The 20,147-nt window shown below is 37.6% G+C and overlaps 1 protein-coding gene across 1 annotated transcript in view; it reads left to right on the plus strand.

Moving 5' to 3' along the window:
• Positions 1 to 20,147, plus strand: part of LOC134668655 (uncharacterized) — a 282,363-nt gene that overhangs the window by 231,458 nt on the left and 30,758 nt on the right. Inside the window, exons 13-14 of the mRNA XM_063526097.1 lie at positions 801 to 872; positions 3,074 to 3,185. Coding sequence (XP_063382167.1) covers positions 801 to 872; positions 3,074 to 3,185 — 184 coding nt within the window. The remainder of the gene's footprint in view (positions 1 to 800; positions 873 to 3,073; positions 3,186 to 20,147) is intronic.

A 20,147-nucleotide genomic window follows, 5' to 3' on the forward strand; every position in this document is an offset into this window, starting at 1 on the left:
AATAAGAGTACCTATAACCTGCATCTATAAACTAGGATAATTCTCAGTCATTCTATGGAAGAATAATCCTTTAATTATTATAAACTCTCTATTTTTTTAAGATTATCGCTCCTTAAGTGGGACCTCCTTAAGGGAGTATTTATAACCTGAATCTATACACTAGGATAATTCTGAGTCATTCTATGGAAAGAATAATTCTTATATAAACTCTCTATTTTGTAAAGATTTTCCAATAGTTTTGTGTAACTGAATTTTAAACTGATAGTATTCGTTACATAACGTACTTGATTATTTTTTTACAATAGCAGTTAAAAAGCTACGAGACTGAGTTGAGAATGGTAGCATTTACATTCAACTGCTTTTAGAAGAGCTTCTATATCTAATACCGGCACTCGATGAACAATTTTTACAACAATATTCATTTTTATTCAATCATGGACGGATAATACTGGTATGAGTATTCAGCGGCAGGGTATTCTATCCTGTATCTCGTACTTTTGCGAATTTTATGAAGAATTTGTACAGGATTTATTTATGTCAAAAAATACTTGTGTACAAAATATAGGTAGTGTCACCGATTAATAACGCAGACATTAACACGTTCACTGCCTAGAACACGTTAGGTTGTTCACTGCTTAGAACACGTTAGGTGTGTTCATTTAATTCGAAATGGGGCGCCCGTCACTGAAAGTGTTAAGGTGCGTTGGCACGATTCAATCCCATGGAATGCTCCAATATGTAATATGTATCATCGTTATGTGTAAACAATAGTTCTTATTGTTGTTGTTGTTTGTTTTCAGGCTCGGCGGCGGCGTGCAGCGGAGCGCCACGCACGCCGAGATGCCGCACCGAGGAAGCACCATTGCCGAAAGGTAAATATATATATTTTATTTCAACCCTATAACAGTCCCGATTTAAAAAAATACACGATTCAAGCTTCTTTACCTCATTAAAATCCAAACAAAAAATCCGCAAAAAAAATAAACACACTACTAAATCCTGTCTTATCATTATCAGGTGTATAAACCTATTAATACGCTTCTTTCTTCATCATTTCATCATGTTTGATGTCTTTGTAATGAATTAGTCTAATAAGGGCCACTTGCACCATTCACTAACCCGAGGTTAACTGCTGGTTAAACCTGGAGTTGCTATGATAGTTACCAGTACAATTTGACACTGGGTTAATGATTTACCCGGTTAAACCCGGGTTAGTGAGATGGTTCAAGTGGCGCTTAGATACACAACTGTAAAAAAACCGGGCAAGTGCGAGTCGGACTCGCGCACGAAGGGTTCCGTACATCCATAATGCAAAAAAAAAACGAAAAAAAAAGCAAAAAAAAAACGGTCACCCATCCAAGTACTGACCACTCCCGACGTTGCTTAACTTTGGTCAAAAATCACGTTTCTTGTATGGGAGCCCCATTTAAATCTTTCTTTTATTCTGTTTTTAGTATTTGTTGTTATAGCGGCAACAGAAATACATCATCTGTGAAAATTTCAACTGTCTAGCTATCACGGTTCGTGAGATACAGCCTGGTGACAGACGGACGGACGGACGGACGGACGGACGGACGGACGGACGGACGGACAGCGAAGTCTTAGTAATAGGGTCCCGTTTTACCCTTTGGGTACGGAACCCTAAAAACACATAAATAAATGCATATATTGCTCCGTCGCACCTATAGGCAGGTACTTACATTAATTATTACAGTCGTTTCCTTATTGTTCCCGTAATACCGTATCGTCCTATTAGGTCATTCGCACTAAGTAGTTATACAATGTCATATACTGCTCATTATAATGATAACATACTCATACTTATTATACTTTATTAGACCTACCCAGTACCCAACAATTTGTATAAATCAGCATGCTTATCATGTATGATTTTATCGACGTGATAAAATAATCGTCACTTTTTAACACCGAGCGCCTGAAAGTGACGAATAATGTTTTTATCGCGCTGTCACACCAACGACCATGATATATGTACCAGCAGTTCTAGGAATATCATAGACGCAAAAATGGTATTCAGTGGTAACAACTCGTTTATTTTTGGGCGGCTTGAAGAATGGAGAGTCACATTTGTACCTGCCGTTTGCCGACCTCTCACCTCAAGAAGCAGAATACTTATAAAATTGGCTACATTACTAAAATTTAAATTCTATCTATTTAATAGAACTCTGTTTAAAAAACAGTCAACATTATAATCGTGTTAATAAAGAGCGGATTGACAACACAAAACTATTTATCTCGTGAAATTATTCATTCCACTCTCATGGTTCGTTATTCGTTAAAGCTTATAAAGACGACTGACTAACGATAACGTTTGACTAAGCTCTATTCAACAATAAAACTTTAGGCTCAAACCTCCATTCATAACAAATATTGAACTAGAATAGATTACGTTAGAAGTACTAATAACACTTGATTCTTATCTGACCAGCGATGGATCTTATGGCTTTGTGATAAGGCATACGATTTGTCAGCTACCAGTTTAGATGGTACAGTAGGTACGTTTGTTAACCTTTGAAATAATTAAGAAAAGTGATTACTAATGAGCTGATAAGACCCAGTCGGGTAAAGGTCCTAGGGACCTTTTGTTGTCTGTAGCAAGTTAAAGGATTAAATAACATGTTTAGAATAACGTGTTAATAATGTGGTGATTATGATACTAAAATTGACTGGTGTATGGAAGTAATATTTATTATATATATGTATAAATATATATAATTTGTTTATATGTATTTTTTATTGTTTTTATGTGCTTTTGTATTTTACTTTTATATTCATGTTATAAACAACCTACCTTAAGGTGAAAAATAAATAAAGAGTAGTATTTATTTATTATTATTGAATACCTAGTGGGCCACATCGACCAAGTGATCTATTGTCGCGCCTTTTTAAAGTCCATTACTAATGCCCGTTGAATCTAGGAATTTGCATATTCGGTGGGCTGTAATGTGCTGTATCTGTACCTCATAAGGTCTCAATATGTGCCACCTTAAGTAGGTACTCCTTTAGTGGTCATGTAAGTAATAATAATAGTGACTATTGTGTTTGCTTGCAGGCTCGCCGCTCTGCAAGCGGCGGGTGCCAACGACTGGCGCGCCAGAGTATGCCGGCTCAGTCCTGAGAAGGAGGATACGAAGGCCATAGAGCGTGCCAAGAACATGATCAATGTAAGTATTGGCTTGTCTATCTTTCAATAAATTTTTTAAATCATGTAAATATTACGCTCTTCTACGACACTCGTGCCGTCATGCGGTCAAAGTAGATTGTGTTGTCGTGTAAAATTAAACTATTCTATGCACTAGAAGTATAGGAAGTAGTTTAACGAAAGGGCTCCATCATGTCATTTAAATTATTGCCTTTTGACAGAAAGTTAAAATTTTAATGACAGATTATTGTGAATAGGATCCTTTCCCCTAAATTACGTCATTAATCGATTATGAGTTTTCTTTTTTTAAACATTATGGAAGAACCTTAGAAAATATTCTGAGAAGAGCTTATGCACACCGGTTAAAATATTATTTGACATGATCCTTTCTTTACGTACCATTTTCTGTTTGTACTAAATCAATTGTTTGGTACTAAAAACTTTGGTACCAAACTGATCGTTATTTTCCAACAGCGTCGAAATAAAAATAGCTCACTAGAGTAGAGTGCAGACCTTGCAGTTTTGCCCCGTCGCTGAGTGCCCCTCGAAAACTATAGTGGCGCGAAGTGCTGTCAGCTTATACCCATATAGCATTTTTCCTATCGTTATGCAGTGTAGTAAGAGCCTTAAAAGTGAGTATATATGTATTGGTCTGATAGTGGCATAACAGAGATGCTATGAGATAAAATAAAATTTAAGTAAATTAGTTCTTAACGGATAATTAATTTCCAAAAGATCGCGCAGAAATAAATAACTCTGCTTTATTTATGCCCCGTATTAGGTGAGTGCTGCTTGAAAACTATTGTGGCGCGAAGTGCTGTCAGCTTATAACCATATGGCATTTTTCCTATCATTACCTTACGTATCGAGGGGCTTCAAAAGTACGTGTAATGTTATTCTGATGGTGGCATAACAGAGTTGCTATGACAGAAAATAAAATTTAAGAAAATAAGTTCTCAACGGATAGCTTTTTTTCTAAAAGATCGCGCAAAAATTAAAATATGAGCAGCCCACTCTATGCCCGTCGCTGAATGGCGCGAGGTGCTGTCAGCTTGAACCAATATGGGATTTTTCCTATCATTGCCCTAGAGAGTTTTAAAAGGGCGTAACAACTGTATTTTCCACAGTTACTATACATACTGTAGAAGAAAAATCTAGTATAATTTATGAGGATAAGTTTTTAATTCGTTACATATTTTGTAATTAAAAAATTAGGTACGCCAAAAAAGAAAACGTGTATTTTTTTTTTAATGAGAAATACACCGTGAATTTAGAAGTAGGTAGGTAATACAGGCAAGGTATTTCCGTAACTAAATTCGGCGCTCAAAATCAATAGCTATTGTCAAGGGCACAGTGTTAGGCCGAGATATCTCTGTCTTTTGTCGATTGAAGGGGAATATACTTGTTCGTATTTGTAGATTGTAACACGGGTGTTTTGAAAGGGGGTAAAATAAATGAATGGAAAGCTCCGGCTTGTCAAAAATAAAAACAGCCATGTTAACAAAATAAAATTAAATAAAATAAACTAAATGGAAACCTTGCTGTAGGAAAGCTAGGAGGAGAAACAATTAAACAAATTTAAATCTAACAAACTTTATTAACCTAAAGTTATAGTGTAAAAGCTCAGTGGTATAGCTGGGTCGCTTCACAGGTTCATGTCATAAGGTTTACACCAATTAATTAATTACTAAAGACTAAATTTCGAAATACCTAAGTTTTATGCACCAGAACTTTCAAAACTTTAAATTAGAATAACTATTGCTCTAAATCACATTTTAAATTTGTAGCCGAGCGCAGACGCAATTTGAAAATTAAAGATGCATCGGACCGACCTCAAAAACTGCTACCGGACCTGGAGCAGCGGGGAGTGACCTCGCCTATCCCCGGGAAGCTGACTGCTAACCTGGTTGGAGCCGGCCAGTGCAGATGACGTGGGACAGATCCCACAGCATCATTTTAAAACTTCAAATTCGAAACATCTTGAAACTTCTAGAAACATCAAAAGCTTCTAGAAACATCTAGAAACATCCCGGCTCCTGCAAAGCGAGAAAAGGATATATTAGCCGATGCCCTTTATGGCCGCTAGAGAAAAAATGAAACAATTGGAAATTTAGCTCACCGCACTGGAAGCTGTTAGGACTTCTGGCGGAGCGCTCCCTTCCCTCGAGCAGGAGTCAACTCTGTAAAGAACCAAAACTTGGTTAAGAACAAACCCACAATGTTTCGCGCCATTGTGGAATTGATCACAACTAAATTCCATTTATACTTACTCAGTGGAACACACCGAAGGACTCGAACTGCTTCCACCATTTTGACCACCATGTGGAATGTGTGGACTTATCACAAAATAGGGCTCATGCGAGCGTGCGTCCCCGGAGGGGTCCACACATCAAAAGTGCATGTCACCTCAGAATGACCTCCTCATATCTTGAGAACAAAAGGCAAAAAAACAAAAGTAGGGTGCCAATCCCTGAAGACACAAATCCTTCGAAATTTCTGAACTGATTAATCTAGAGAACTCTTTCTTGAGCCTAAGAAATATATTTTATCATTAAATCTAATAATGTTTCATTTCAGAGCCACTTTGTCAGTCTGTCATTTCTATGTTTTGTTTTACATCAATATTATTTTTTATCTAAAAAAAGTCACCTAAATCATACAAAGTTTTCCTGGAGTGACAACATAAATATCTCAAGTTTTAATTATTTTTACTCATATGACAACCCCGACAACAGATAAGCATCAAAAGGTGCATCTGAATGCAACAGATTATGCAAAGAAGTGCAATCAATCGAGTTAGTTTGGGATATTGTTAAAAACGTTGAAATAAGAAAAGGAATTCAACCCAAAAATATTAATTAAAAATCTAAGAAAATGTCTACGTTACAATACCCCCCTTCCCGATTTTAAGGTTCAACGTAGGTGAACCGCTCGCTGTCCTCAGCGACTTTCATCCTAACACAAAATTTAAAACAAAGTGAAGGCCAGAAAACTAACCTATTCAAACTGATCTAGAAAACCTAGAATCTAAACAAAAATTCTGACGCAACTTCGAGATTCAAAACATACCAAAAATGCTCTAACTAACCCCCAAAAAATCTAAAAGTAAAATCATACTAACGTTAAACAATTTAAAAATACTGCTGTTCTGACCGAACAAAAAAAAATCTAAATAATAATCTCGAACCCACGTCAGTACCACGGAAGGTGAAAAAAAACTATGCGGCCAACTGTGCTGCACATAGAAAAAAACCTCCGTCTATCCTTCCAACCCGTAAACAAACCGTTGGCCTTCTCAGCACAACGCGATAAAAGCTTGTTGTGCTGAAAAAGCCAAAAACCAACCGCCAGGACCGATGTTCAGCATTCCTAAAAAAAACTCAGCTAGACCGGGCGGAAATGAGACCTATAGTCCCCTACTATAAGCTTCCAACGAAAACCTTTGTTGTAACCCTACCGGTGAGGACACTAGGGCCTGTCCCAACCCTTCAGGTAGACAACAATGATCAAATCAAACCTAAAAAATCCAAAACGGCCCTTTGAGTTGATGAGGTACACCTGTTCCCCCAACTCTCCGGAATCAAAAACCAAAACAAAACAAGGTATACCTAAACAAAACGAGGTATATAGCAGGTGAGTGGTTTGTCGTCCTTGGCGGCACGACGACTGGTACCAGACGAGGGGTCGTGCGTCCAAGGATAACTCCCCTAAACTCTAAAACCATACTAAACCGAAAAAATTTCAACCATTTGGCTGAGTTGCATTGCGGTAGCAGGCATGAAAAAGGTGGCGGAGACACCGAGTGCCGTTCCAATGCCTTCAAAAAATGGCTCATTGGATCGTCAACACGATAAACAAAAGGTACCAAACCAAAAGGGGTACCGCGGTCGATATGTCCAAAAAAGCAAGAACCCAATTTAAAACAGCCCCTCAAAAATGGTAACTGCTGGGTATGCACCCCATACCGACCAAAAGCGTAGCCACAAATACGCAAAATTGCACAAAACCGTGCTCGAGTGTGGTAAGCACTCGAAACCTACTACCGAAATACAAACCCTTAGCTATGTTAAGGATTCGCTCTGACCTTGAAAAGTGAGCAAGTTGTTTCGCCCCATTTATACATCACGCACTTCATCATACCGTTCATATCTCATCTGTCGCCCCTACCATACTTCACGCATTACAAATCCCGTTCTTCCATCTCCGCAACAAAATTAGTAGTGAATACAGTCAGTGCTGTTCACCACGTACCGTGCATAAAGTCGTGATTGGATATTTTACCATAATACCCAACACTCCATACGAGACAACCGTGAAGCAAAACGTTCTCGTGTAGGCGAGGCCTTGGAAAATACCACCTTCTTGAAAACCTACCAAAACTTGTGTCAAAATCCTAAACATGCCAGCCTTATTCGAAATTCCCGCCAATTCTCAAACCGAGATTACAAACTGTATTCTTGGCGAAATAAGGTCTAAATTAAAAAAAACTACTTCAAATTAATATATCACATTAAATTTGAGTACTAAAAAACCAAATCTCGTAACGTTATAAACCAAAAATACTATAGTAATATTGTATTTAACTAAATAAATATCAATATTTAAACAAATTACAAAATGATTTTCCAAAAACGAGCGTTTTTATAAACGCTGAACTCGTTACGAATTAAAGAAAACACTACTAATGTTTACGCGTTTCCGAACGCACCTTACTCTGTGTCAAAAAAAAAAACAATTTCATGACTTAACCTTACTTTGCACTTTAAACTACAAAGAACAAACTTTGGTTGCAAATACCATTTTAATTTGGAAAACTACCATCTAATATGAAACAAGTCTTACGTTGTGTGAAGTACCGTTAAAAACTCGAATTACGGTAAATATTAAAAACGCTAAATCAGCGACTCAAAACTACACAGAGTTAACCGAAAACTACCAAAAATACAGGTAAAACACTAAATCATGAGATCAGGGGTCATCTTATTTCATCCGATTATCCCTCTCATTTCAAAATACCTAAACGCTAAATTTCATTTCAAATTCAAATAAAATAAACTAACCAAAAATTTGTATTGCATACCTCCAAATTGAAGTGAACTTGTTACAGATTACATCAAAACCGTGCTGAATTTGGATATTACCACTACAAAAACGAAAAGCATCCAGCCATTTCTACAACTGGACTGCCGGATCACAGGAATTTCTAAATTTGAAAATGAAATCATGTCCATTGTTCTGGAACTATAAGCGCTAACACGCCGAAGAAGAATATCTTCCTTTAAGAAGTTAAATGATCATGAAACACCACAAGCCTCTCGCCGGACACTACTGCCAGACCAGACTTCCATACTAAACTGTTTCCCCTGCGGCTATGCGGAGAGTTCTGAAAAATAAAATGCCGACACTGCTTCCACAGCTCCTTGGACCTAGGATGTGCTCCTGATTGGCTTGACCACCCTAAATACATGTACCTATCCATAAGCTGTGAAATTGAGTGTTGCGTTTCGACTTTAATAAACTAAATATGCTACTGCATTGAAATTTCTGGTGCTTCATGTTTACAAAAACTGTGCTGTGTAAGAAAATGAAATTAAATTATGTTAATATAACTATTGTTTTCCTTAACAATACTTGAAATGTGGTGAAATTATTATGCCTTCCGGCTTAACTGTTAAAACATAAAAATGTACAAAATTCACTATAAATATTTATGAAAGTGCAGTTCCATCAAATCTATAAAAATCACAAACAACATTCTACTAAAATTCACACATTTTTCTCGTAGAATATGAAATTTAGGACTAAATATAGGTTACTACAAGTGATCCCAAGTGGCAAAATTGTGTACTCTTATGTTACAAAATACAAAATCCTTATTTTTTAATTTAAATTAAATATTAAATGTGAAAGCAAATGAAAACTAGTGCCAAAACTTCAAAATAGTATCCAAATTTACTAAAAATGCAACACGTGTTATTGACATCTGTCAAGTCAGCAAAATTTCATAACCTCTAAATGTATCACACAAAATTCTATGATTTTCGAAAATAATTACATGTAAATGTGCAGAAAACAGCATAAATGTGAGCAAATGCCCAAATTATGGTATGCAATACCCAAAAAATCTTTGAAATGTAACAAAATACTCTACAAAAGGTGAGTTAAACAAAATTATTTTCTGGTGCATAAAAGTAAGTCTAGACTTTTCCTGCAGCAAGTAATTATATCTAAAAAACATGTATATCCTTGGGCGCCATTGTAACACGGGTGTTTTGAAAGGGGGTAAAATAAATGAATGGAAAGCTCCGGCTTGTCAAAAATAAAAACAGCCATGTTAACAAAATAAAATTAAATAAAATAAACTAAATGGAAACCTTGCTGTAGGAAAGCTAGGAGGAGAAACAATTAAACAAATTTAAATCTAACAAACTTTATTAACCTAAAGTTATAGTGTAAAAGCTCAGTGGTATAGCTGGGTCGCTTCACAGGTTCATGTCATAAGGTTTACACCAATTAATTAATTACTAAAGACTAAATTTCGAAATACCTAAGTTTTATGCACCAGAACTTTCAAAACTTTAAATTAGAATAACTATTGCTCTAAATCACATTTTAAATTTGTAGCCGAGCGCAGACGCAATTTGAAAATTAAAGATGCATCGGACCGACCTCAAAAACTGCTACCGGACCTGGAGCAGCGGGGAGTGACCTCGCCTATCCCCGGGAAGCTGACTGCTAACCTGGTTGGAGCCGGCCAGTGCAGATGACGTGGGACAGATCCCACAGCATCATTTTAAAACTTCAAATTCGAAACATCTTGAAACTTCTAGAAACATCAAAAGCTTCTAGAAACATCTAGAAACATCCCGGCTCCTGCAAAGCGAGAAAAGGATATATTAGCCGATGCCCTTTATGGCCGCTAGAGAAAAAATGAAACAATTGGAAATTTAGCTCACCGCACTGGAAGCTGTTAGGACTTCTGGCGGAGCGCTCCCTTCCCTCGAGCAGGAGTCAACTCTGTAAAGAACCAAAACTTGGTTAAGAACAAACCCACAATGTTTCGCGCCATTGTGGAATTGATCACAACTAAATTCCATTTATACTTACTCAGTGGAACACACCGAAGGACTCGAACTGCTTCCACCATTTTGACCACCATGTGGAATGTGTGGACTTATCACAAAATAGGGCTCATGCGAGCGTGCGTCCCCGGAGGGGTCCACACATCAAAAGTGCATGTCACCTCAGAATGACCTCCTCATATCTTGAGAACAAAAGGCAAAAAAACAAAAGTAGGGTGCCAATCCCTGAAGACACAAATCCTTCGAAATTTCTGAACTGATTAATCTAGAGAACTCTTTCTTGAGCCTAAGAAATATATTTTATCATTAAATCTAATAATGTTTCATTTCAGAGCCACTTTGTCAGTCTGTCATTTCTATGTTTTGTTTTACATCAATATTATTTTTTATCTAAAAAAAGTCACCTAAATCATACAAAGTTTTCCTGGAGTGACAACATAAATATCTCAAGTTTTAATTATTTTTACTCATATGACAACCCCGACAACAGATAAGCATCAAAAGGTGCATCTGAATGCAACAGATTATGCAAAGAAGTGCAATCAATCGAGTTAGTTTGGGATATTGTTAAAAACGTTGAAATAAGAAAAGGAATTCAACCCAAAAATATTAATTAAAAATCTAAGAAAATGTCTACGTTACAAGATAAACATCAACCGATCCATTCCATCGAGAATACATTAACCCTTTAACCGCCAGAGTCTGATATATAAGACATTACATATCCAGCTCATTTCGCCAAAGTCTGATAAATAAGACAAAGATCTGATTTGGTTTTTTACAGCACATTTATAACTCCCGTAACTATGCCAACCTTACTCCGCGTGGTACAATTACTGTCGGTGGCGACACGAGCACGCTCGGTTAAAAGGTTAAATTAACCACTAAACAGATGCAGAAGCGATACACTAGTGAGTCAAGTGTAACTCTAAATTGAAAAGTTGAAATTCCGGAGGTAAAAAAATATTAACACTTATGGAAATTGCTCAAACTCGCGACGAGAAAAGTGCAGGTGACTCAGAGATACCTCAAACAATCAATAAATTGCCACGAACAGTGGCTCAGTAAGTTTCAGCTTTCCATCCGTTTCCACCGTACCTGATGTCACAGCATCGCCGCCTGTCACTTTGCGCCCGATGGGAAGTAATAGACAGCCAGAGTTCGAAACTCGAGGGAAGCGTGCGGAAAAGGCTCTATTAAACGAGTAGTTGTGACTTGTTTTGGTGATAGTGAGTCGAATAGTAAAATAGTCGCATTTCTAGTATGTTTATCAGGGGTTCACAACCTTTTTCGCGTCGTTGATTAAACTACAATTTTGCGGTGCTAAAAATTGGAAAGTCTTTTACCTACATTACTATCCTAGGATTTGGTTTAAGCGGTCGTATATTGATAATACATAACCCCTTTTTGTTGTTACATTTTAAATTGATATTACTTGTACTTCGGTCTAACATATAACATACATATAACCGATCTTAGTTAAATTGACTCATCGATTTTATCTACCGTTAGCTACGTGTAGATTGTTAAATTTTCGGTTAAATCCATAATATTATCCTATAACCGTTCTGCGTTAAACGCGTTATCATAATCATAACGTCACTGACAAACCTAACCACACCCCTAGCAAGCGATGATCATCCAATAATGATGTCGTGACTAATCTCGTACGAATCTGATGAGGGCCTACCGCGAACCACGTTCGACGTGTTGCCACTCTGTCGCACTTGTAAATTCGTACGTAAGTGTGACGGGGAGGCAACACGTCGAACGTGGGTCGCGCTAGGCCCTCCGAGGTCGATTCTTATCTACGTCGCGTGACCTAGGTTAATCTTGGTTTTGACACTAAACAACCTCGTTGGCTGCTTTCACACCAAAAATTGGTCTCTTTTCACTGCGAAGTTGAAAAAGTTGCGTGACGATTTGACCATTTTTTTAAATGTGCGTGTACAAATTTACAACGGAATGAAATCCAAACAAGTGAAACAAGTGAAGCGAGTTGTGTAATTTAGAGGTGAAGGAATAGCTATGTATTCTGTAATATTTTGTTTGCTTTGGTTTTCACTGCACCCACCTTGACAATTTTGTTTGGCCCTATGGTTGACTGGTAGAGAATGCCAGAAAATACCACACGGCATTAAGTCCGCCTTTTGTACTTTTTTGTTGAAGTGCAATAAAGTTTGAAGCTGCTTCTGCTTCTACTGCTGAAGTAGGTACCTAAGTACGTTATTCAAATATTACTAAAATCTACGCTACACTTTTTAATAGACCAAAAAACACTTTTTTAACATAGTGTGATAAATGACGTACGATTATTTATCAATTAAACATGGCGCTTCCTGTTCCGTTTTGCAAGTTGTTAACAGTGATAATGGCAAAACTTTGACCTTTAACCTAAATAAAAAGTGTGTAAGATAAGAATTTACTATACTAATCCTAGTCTAGTTTGTGGTTCTACTATTTGAACTACATTTCATTCATTTGGCTTAATTTCCACGTAAAAATTTTACTACTGACTAAAATTACTTTATGTCGCTTTCCAGCAGGGAGTGTTACATAATTACAACACCACGCCTTTGCTAACTTTAACACGAATACCAAAATGGCGTGAGATCACACATCCCTATCATGCACGTTTAAATATAATCTTTATATCTATTTAATTAAGGTCGCTGTTGGTACATTAAAGAGTTGATTAGGTCCAAGGAAAAGTTAATATTGACAGGTCACGATCTAGTTTCCTATTCCTACCCCTGGAGCGCGTTAACCTAAATCACCCTTTTGTTTTAGTTCATCCGTCGCCAACCATTGGCGTATTAATTGAAGAGTGATTAATTATATTTGCTTTGTAAATCTCGATAAAAGCTTTCGTTTCTCGATCATTTACGGTTCGCTTTCAATTTGTCTTCAGAAGTTTGTAAGATAAATCAAATCAATCTATGTTAAATACTCACTTTGAACGTTTCATTACTAGCTTTAAGTAATAAGAAGTGAAGAAAGTGTAATAACGTACTTATAAGCAAAAAAGGAGGAAACGTTGAAGTAAGAAATTTATCATACAATAAAATGTTTCATGATAAAATTCGTCATGACGAGATAGCCATAAAATTCGAAAAAATCACTTTTCCATCTGAGACCTTCGTATAATAATGATACTCGTAAATATGAAACCATCTAAAAGCCAAAAGCACTTTGCCTATGTCTTGTCTACAAGAAGGCCACGAATCTAAACCTCTGTATGATCTATAAAACGAAAAAATCTCGCCCATATTCAAGCGTTTATCATATCCCCCAAATATTAGTTTGCTCCGAAGGGACCATCCTAAACCAATATCGAAGATTCCCCAGCATTCCATCTATTACTTACCTGCCCGCAAATTCTCTTTATTGCTATGTCATCGTTACACGAGTCCAGTGGCCGCAATTTTCCACCTACTTTCCTGCCTTAAGGGGTAAGTTCGGCCATGTGTGGTTTACGAGGGAAGTGGCCGTGTAGGCACCAAATTAAGGAATGTTACGATGTGATATGATAAGAGACTTAGTGCGGTGACGTTTTTGTTTTATTTAGGGCCGTGACTCTAAATGATGTAGTTTCAGCGCAGTTTTGCGGAGATGTTGTATTAACCGATTGACAAGAGATGGCGTTGTTGATTTGTTAAACGTTAGAAAAACTATAACCCGACTACTGATTTCTTTCATTTACTTGCTTTTTGCAATTCGTTAAAAAAATATGTCTGATGTCAGCTGGGCTCCACGTGTATTTTTTGTGTTTTCTTTAAAACGTCATTAATTAAAGTTCCCTGTAGACTCTGTAGAAAATACGATACTTGGTTCCAAAAAGGAAGATTTTCTAAACAAAAGAAATGTAAATAGTACACCACTACATTTACACAACTTAACACTGCGGTACAAGTTGAATAAAAATTGTGTAATTACCAGGAATCGGAAATTCGGATGCTTTTATACCTAAACTTAGCAAATTCCCGGAATAAGTTCAGCAAGTTTGGAGTCGCCTTCTGAAAAATATTGTTTCAATTATTTAAGTTCCGGGATTCCGGGATCGTATAAAACATCACGAAATAGTGTTAACTGTCAAAATATTTAGTTTATGACTATTTTCAGCGATTTTGTTAACATACCTACACGTTGGTAAACAGTTTTAACTACAAACAAGGTGTAACAAAAAAATTACCGCATACCACATATTTTGTAAAAAGAAACGGCTGAAATATATTATTTAAATACTTTAATTTGCCGTAATAAATATGCTAATTGCCGGTATTCCGGGAAATCCCGGTAAATTTATTAGCAAAATTAAATTGAATCCGCCTCCATACTACTCAACAACACAACAACAACGCGGTGTAGGTACTGAGGCCGAAGTTTAGGTACAAAAGCATCCGAATTTCCGATTCCTGGTAATTACAGGTAGTATTTTGATGGCCTTTACCAACTTTTCGGGTTTCCTCCTTTCCAAGTTTACTTACCCTATATCCAAAAGTAATACGAATGACCTCTCAAACTTCCACCAGGTAACTAAAGGGCAGAATGTTAATGTCACGTTCAGGGCTGCCTGGTCAGCCGAAATGCATTCAACTTGCTCACCTATGTCAAAATTGTAAAAGGCTCAGAAAAACCAGTATAAACTCTTTTCGATAAAGCTTAGCTGTGATAGTTCTGGAGGTCTCGTTATAGTGGCGTTTGGGAATACGACTCGCACCACTAATGATAATACCCATCTGTTTTTTATTCACGAAGCTTTACCGGGCGCGTTGCTTCAAGCAAACCAGCTTAATGACTACCCCACACTAGCGTCTTTTGAGCGTCGGCGTCTGCGAGTAGTCAACGCTATGAAAAATGGCGTCGCTGCGCAGTTGCGCCAACGCTGCGTCGAGCAGCAGCCATAGAGTTAGTTTTGAATGATTCACGGTTAGCTTCAATAGACTTATATCGACCGTAAGACGCTAATAGTGTGAGATCTCTCTAAGTGTACTCGTATTCTGTACGGCTACCATCAGTTGACATAAACGCTGATGGTAGCCGTACTGGTTATCTATGTATAAATTGTTAAAAACTTCAAGATCTTCTTTTGCTGGTGAAGATTCAACAGAGACAGAATGTTTAGCGAATAGCGTAAAGGTAGCAACAGTAAGGCACGGCTCGCGGAAAGTTTAGTCTATTCTTAGCCAAATGACACGGCTATAAAAAGAACCTGAAAATGCCAATCACCTCGACCTTTTGCTTGAAACCTGTGACATTAATTCAGAAATGATGTATTATATTTTGAGGCAAAAATTCAAAACTATATTCCTATTATGAATGAGGCTGCATCGATAGCAGTTAGCCAGATCTATGCGAGTAGTTTTTAGCATTCAGTTAAGTGTAGTTAGAACACCTATTAGCAGGGGTCGTACAAAAAGTGCGGATGACGTCAAACCACTTATAGGATGATTTCAAATAGTATTTTTGATTTTCATAAACAATTATCACTTATCATTTATCAACCTCTTTATTAAACGATATCGCCACTTGAAATGAGTAAGTACGTTTTTGACTGACACATTGTCAATCAGATGAACAATAAATTGACTTCGTTATTGTTTAGCTATTGTATCTTCACGATTATATTTAGCTAAAATTTATATTTACTAATGTATAAGAAAACGCTCTAAAATGTCATCTTTACTCGAATATTGTGGCAATTTTCCGTTTTTGGAGGTACGTGACAAACACGTATACTGCTCTTGCTGTAATCAAGATATAGCAACGAAGGTAAGCAATATTAAAAGACATTTACATATTCGTGAAATTTATTTTATTCACTACATCACCCTACCACCTGTATTATTAATTCCATGGATTTATTTACGATTATTTTGTTACTACATGTCACACGGAAGTTTAAATACAAACTCAAACATCATCCTGTGTGCAAGATTACGTCATTTTTACGTCATCCGCACTTTTTGTCCGACCCCTGCGGCTATTAGGTACTTAATCCGCCAGAAGACAACAATCTAATAAATACATAAATGTTCAGATACATCAAATAACACTTTACATTATATATTACGGCATTGAGTGCCTTTTATTTTATACAAAGTTCCAATGTAATCCTCGGGCCTTTGTAGGCAATAAAACGGAGAACAAAAACAGTAATCCACCCCTAAACAAACTTCCCATAAATACGAAATAGATTTCGATTCCCGCACACTTAGACAAATATCCCAATATAGGCATCCAATTTTTTCCTTCCAATCGTACCAAAAGCTGTTCCATATTTATTGGCGCGAGAAATTGGATTTGCGCTTTTCCGGAGCTAACGTTTATTAGATCTGGTGACAGCGCCATCTATGTGTGACGGCGGAAATTAAATAGTCGACGGTTGCGCCTCGAGGCGGCAGATGGCGTTATTTGACAGGAAAATCGTTGAGTTTATTTCAATACGTAAATATTTTCCGTGTCGAATCAACAATATATGTCAATACCGACTTACCGACATCATAATAGTAAATTAAAGAAATTACTTTAGTAGTTAATAAAGCGTCGCCTCCAGGATTTCCTTATGGCTGCCATCTTTTACTTTATTTACATTTAGTATTTTATTCTCGGTCTTCCTTTTTCTCGAGAGCAACACGATTATTCTCGCAATAATATGTACGCAACGCATAAGATATGAATATAAGAGTGTGTATATTTGAATAATATACCATAGTATTTTCATGATGGCGTCAAAATGTGTGCGTTTATTTCCTATAGTCCTTTCGTATTACTTTCTTATGATAACAAAAGGAAAATAAAGAATTTTTCTTGTATTTATACAAAAATAGATAATTTACCACAATACTGCGTCAAAAAGGAAAACATCGTGAGGAAACCGGACTAATTCTAATAAGGCCTAGTTTCTCCTCTGGGTTGGAAGGTCAGATGGCAGTCGCTTTCGAAAAAAGTAGTGTCTATGTCAATTCTTAGGATTAGTTGTCAAGCGGACCCCAGGCATCCATGAGCCGTGGCAAAATGCCTGGATAACGCGAGGAAGATGATGATGAACTTAGTACGAATACGAACACTTCTGTGTTCTGGTCTGTTCTGGGCTATAACCGCGAAAATCGAAGTTTGCAAATTGCGGGGATTTTTCTCTGTCACTCTAATTACGCCTTCGTTGGAGTAAAAGAGAAAGATCCCCGCAATTTGCGAATTTCGGTTTTCGCGGTAGCCGCTCTGGGCACAGCCACTTTACGAGTATATAAAATGAAATGGACTCTCGCTGTACACTCATCCACTAAAAAGCGAGTGCAACGCTTCTATTGATACCACATTTTACTTTTCTAAACGCCTAAAGGGGCCCACTGATTAACAGTCCGCCGGACGGTATCCGGCCTGTCAGTTAGAACAAAATTTTGACAGTTCCGAACAACTGACAGGCCGATACCGTCCGGCGGACTATTAATCAGTGGGCCCCATTTCAGTTTTGAGATTAGATTTTCTTCTAGCCATCACTTACTTATTAATTCAAGGCAGACCTCGAAGGAGATGGCGGCACAATCTTGATGTCTTTCGGAAAGATTGGCCTAATATTGCCCTAGAACGAGACACATGGGAGATATAAGCCTTGGCTCAGCAGTGGGACACAATAGGGTAACAAATAAATAAACTAGAATATGTTCCTCTATAACAGCGGTCGGCAACCTTTTAGCAGCCAAGGGCCACATAGCAGTTAACGAAGTGGCCGCGGGCCGCATTTTGTTAATATTTATCACTTTTATCAGACATTGTCATTTATCAATATTACATCCTCTACTAAATACTTAGCCAGGGAGGCTCGCGGGCCGCAAGTGAGAGGTTCGCGGGCCTTTGCTCAGCAGTGGGACACAATAGGGTAACAAATAAATAAACAAGAATATGTTCCTCTATAATATAATACGAATATGTTGAATATGGTCCTGGGTTCGAATCCCAGTAAGGGCATTTATTTGTGTGATGACCACTGCACTAATATTTGTTCCTGAGTCATGGGTGTTTTCTATGTATATAAGTATGTATTTATCTATATAAGTATGTATATCGTCGCCTTGCACCCATAGTACAAGCTTTGCTTAGTTTGGGGCTAGGTTGATCTGTGTAAGATGTCCCCAATATTTATTTATTATTTATTTATTTTATTTCCTTTGGGCACTCGCATATGCCCACCGACCTAAAGCCTTCCAATTAACCACATTTTCCTTATGCCTAGCCTCCGCTGCATATTTGGCCTTATTTTCGTAACCATGCGGTTCACACACAGCCCCACATTACCTTTCCGTTTCCATTCCTTGCCATACGCGGCATCACCATTAACTTCGCTTGCCGAGCTCAGTAAGGATATAATGGTCGTTCTTGTCTACGTGACAGCGAGATAAAACGATGTCCGTCACTTTCTAACCCACTGCGTTAAAAAGTGACAGTTATTTTATCACGTGGATAAAGATGGATAAAGCCATCCATAATACGCCGGCTGTACGCATGACGAGACACGTCCATTACATTAGTCTGGCCAACTATTTAATTAATTATTTCTGTCATTAATAAATTGAACAAAATAAAAATAAAAGCGGCCAAGTGCGAGTCGGACTCGCCCATGAAGGGTTCCGTAGCAGCAAGTAACATAAATTAAAAATTGCGGTTTACGATTTATGACGTATTAAGTCAAAACACCAATTTTCGGTGGAAGTTTGCATGGTAATGTTACATCATATATATATTTTTTTATCAATTCTCTTATTTAAGAAGTTACAGGGGGGGGGGGGGCGACGACGACACACATTTTAAGGCTCCTCTTCACGTTGGGCCAACGCCAACGAGGGACGCAGCCATGCGGTAGAATGAAATAGCAATATCACTTGCTCCCTCTAACGCATAAATGCGTCCCTCGTTGGCGTTGAAGTGTCTGTACAGTTATTCAGTTTAGAAAAAAACTTAATGCGGTTCACAGAATACATCTACTTACCAAGTTTCAACATTATAGTTCTTATAGTTTCGGAAAAAAGTGGCTGTGACATACGGACGGACAGACAGACAGACGAATCCATAAGGGTTCCGTTTTTTGCCATTTGGCTACGGAACCCTAAAAAGTAACGTGGAATGGTTGATCATACAATACAATTTTGACTTTCGAATGTTTTTAGTCACAGAAAGGGCTCGCAGACAGCCAGACAATTGTTATTAACCTTTTCGCAGCCATTGACTTGACATAAAGTCAGTACATTTCGTGTGCCATGCGCTATACGACTTGATACGGGTCATAAGGGTTGGAATAAGTTCACTTTATTAATTTAATAGCTTGGCTGCTGTGAAAGGCCTGGTCTAAGGATCTGGTTACACTGGTTTATCTAAGAACGAATCACGCGCAGCTATTGAAACGTCAATAGTCAGGTTCGAAACCCGTGCCATATGCGGTCGCGGAAGGAGGTCGACGCATGCGCTTGCAGCCTCGGATAGTTAAAAGGTTGCCGCTTAAGGTCCTCTTAGGAATCGCCTTGGAAAATGGTTTGGAAGTATCCAGTACATTTTGGTTTAGTTAGATTGACTATTTGGTTAATCTGTTGATCAAAAAACCGGCGCGATTCGGGAAATGAATTAGAGATTAGGTACCTTTTGCCGTGGCACGTCACATATCTTTACTATTTCATATCTAGTGAAGCTCTAATTCATTTCCCGAATCGCGCCGTAGGTATTTGGTTGATCTTTTGATCTAAAAAAGTCACGCATACGCTAAGGACATTAGTACAAAGTAGCTTTCTTAAAAGTACTGTTCGTCCCTATATGTCATTTTTACATTTGCGTTTGTTGGAAAGAGACAAAATCACACAAAATTTAACAAAGGTGTACTAAGTTTTATGAATAGGTAAGGCCCACTTGCACCA

This window comes from Cydia fagiglandana, chromosome 11, assembly GCF_963556715.1.
Source record: "Cydia fagiglandana chromosome 11, ilCydFagi1.1, whole genome shotgun sequence".
Classification (NCBI taxonomy): Eukaryota; Metazoa; Arthropoda; class Insecta; order Lepidoptera; family Tortricidae; genus Cydia; species Cydia fagiglandana.